A 2,142-nucleotide genomic window follows, 5' to 3' on the forward strand; every position below is an offset into this window, starting at 1 on the left:
CAAGGTTTGGATTCAAACTTTTTGTGAATCATATTTGATCTTTTAAATTTGAGTAAATATATATTTTTAATTAAAAATACTTAAAAGTTTATATCTTCGAGGATATTTTATCTATTGAATATAGGATTTTACTATCATATTTAAATTTATTAGTAATTAATTAATAATATTGAAAATTCTACACTAAAATTATAAACTATTTTAGTAGGGAAACACTAACGGGCCTTGGCCCAGCTCATTCAAACCTCAAGCCCGTTTCATTTCAATTTAATTGGGCCCAAAGCACTAAAACCCTAACCCTAGTTTCAATACTAATAGCAGAAACTCATCGTCATTGTTCTAGTACTGCGTTTGTGCCTCCAGCTGCTGCGATTGAAGAGAGGATTCAGCAGAGAATTCATCTTCGCAATCATGGGTAAGTTGAATTGCATTTTAATTTATGATTCTTCTATTTTCCTTTGTTTGTAATCAGTAACGATTTATGAAATCAAATTTGCAGGTAAGGTTCATGGATCACTCGCTCGTGCCGGTAAGGTGAGAGGCCAAACACCAAAAGTGGCCAAACAGGATAAGAAGAAGAAGCCCCGTGGTCGTGCTCACAAGCGCATGCAGTACAATCGCAGATTCGTCACTGCTGGTATATACGGAACCCTAATTTTACAGTGTGTTAATTTTTAGAGATTTGCAAACCCTAGAAAATAGTTTTATATTTTTTTATTATAAGTTAGAAATTTCTGGTTTTTGATTTGTGATTTGTGATTCTGATATGTGATGATTTGATTTATTGTAGTGGTTGGATTTGGCAAGAAGAGAGGACCCAACTCATCTGAGAAGTAAGGTTGAGGAGAAGAATGTGTAATTCTTTAGGTTTGAAAATGTGTTAAGAACTTCAATTTGATTTTCCTTTTTATTAATTTTGGGATATAGTAAGTTTATTATTATCTATGAATGGGTTTTGTGCTAGCTATATGTCAAACTTTATATTTTGCCTATGTAATTCACAATATTCTAAGTTTTGTTGACCCAATTTTTCATTTGGCCTCAAGAATTTATACTTTTGTTATTTCAGTGTGTTGTTGTTGTTGTTGTATCTTTTAAATCATAGTTACAAGTAGTTAATGTTTTCATCCCATCCCTTCACCCTCTTTATTCATCCAGCAGTTATTGAGAATGGATATGTGCTCAACCATCAATTTATCTTTGTTATCAAAATGTAACTATGTATTGTGTCCAATCTGTGAGCTTCATTTGTCTCTCTATCCTTGTGTTCCCCCTACACGTGGACATTTTTTTGGTCTTACTTCCAAAATTAAATTCCTGATAAGGGGTCCAAACAGAATACTCTGTTCTCATTCTTCCATGGGTACGGGGTCTCTTCCAAGAGTCTTGATTTGCCTGTACTATTTAAACAACTTGCTAAAGCATACAATGTTGGACAAACTTACTGACCTTGTGACAAACTTTGCATCTGATCTACTTATTTCAAAGTATCTAATGGGCAGTATTCAATTGTGTTTGATTAGTTAAACCTTAAGTTTAGTTGTTGCGTGTGTGTTACTTATGAGTTAGGATTTTTAGCTAGACTTACTGTTGCAACTCAAGGCTTTACTACATTATTTCTTCCAAAAAAGTGCAAAGCCTCAATGTCTGACCTGTTTCTTTCAGCCCCAAGTTATTGGAGCTACATAAATTTTAATCACATTCCACTGTGATTTTCCTATCCACTTTGTCAATGTTACAAGGAGAACCATTTTCTCCCATGAAATTCCACTGGATCTCGTTGCATAAATTTAGAAATTTAGAAATGCCAAAGTCTGTGGTTCTCTAAGCTTATCTACCTTTTGCTGCTGCCATATATGGGATCCTCTAGGTTGCTCAATAAACCCACTTTCCAACCCAGCAAAATATGAGACACCTGGTCTGCTATTACAAATATACTTCAATGAGCCTACTAGTTGATATAAATTGCTATCTTCCAGCTGCTCGTCTTCATTGTTCTGCAACTTTATATTCGAAGTTGTTGATATTGAAATAAAGGAGCTGTGTTTTTATTATTCATATTGAAATATTCTCAATTTCTCTACCATCTTTTTCTTTTGAAGCACCAAAAACATCACCACTAGTCTTGGAAAACGCTAAACT

The 2,142-nt window shown here is 33.9% G+C and overlaps 1 protein-coding gene across 1 annotated transcript; it reads left to right on the top strand.

Annotated features, from left to right (window-relative positions):
- Positions 1-228: 228 nt before the first annotated feature.
- Positions 229-1,063, top strand: LOC127120617 (40S ribosomal protein S30). The gene is made up of 3 exons (XM_051051121.1): positions 229-415; positions 500-637; positions 791-1,063. The coding sequence occupies exons 1-3, from the start codon at positions 412-414 to the stop codon at positions 835-837; spliced, it is 189 nt and encodes a 62-aa protein (XP_050907078.1). The 5' UTR covers positions 229-411; the 3' UTR covers positions 838-1,063.
- The last annotated feature ends 1,079 nt before the right edge of the window (positions 1,064-2,142 follow it).

The sequence above is a fragment of the Lathyrus oleraceus genome, chromosome 2 (genome assembly GCF_024323335.1).
Source record: "Lathyrus oleraceus cultivar Zhongwan6 chromosome 2, CAAS_Psat_ZW6_1.0, whole genome shotgun sequence".
NCBI classification, from domain to species: domain Eukaryota; kingdom Viridiplantae; phylum Streptophyta; class Magnoliopsida; order Fabales; family Fabaceae; genus Lathyrus; species Lathyrus oleraceus.

What these genes read in the sequence shown, in the direction of transcription:
- LOC127120617 (XM_051051121.1), top strand. An exon ending in TCGCAGATTCGTCACTGCTG is followed by an intron (nt 638 to 790) that starts GTATATACGGAA and finishes GATTTATTGTAG; the next exon opens with TGGTTGGATTTGGCAAGAAG.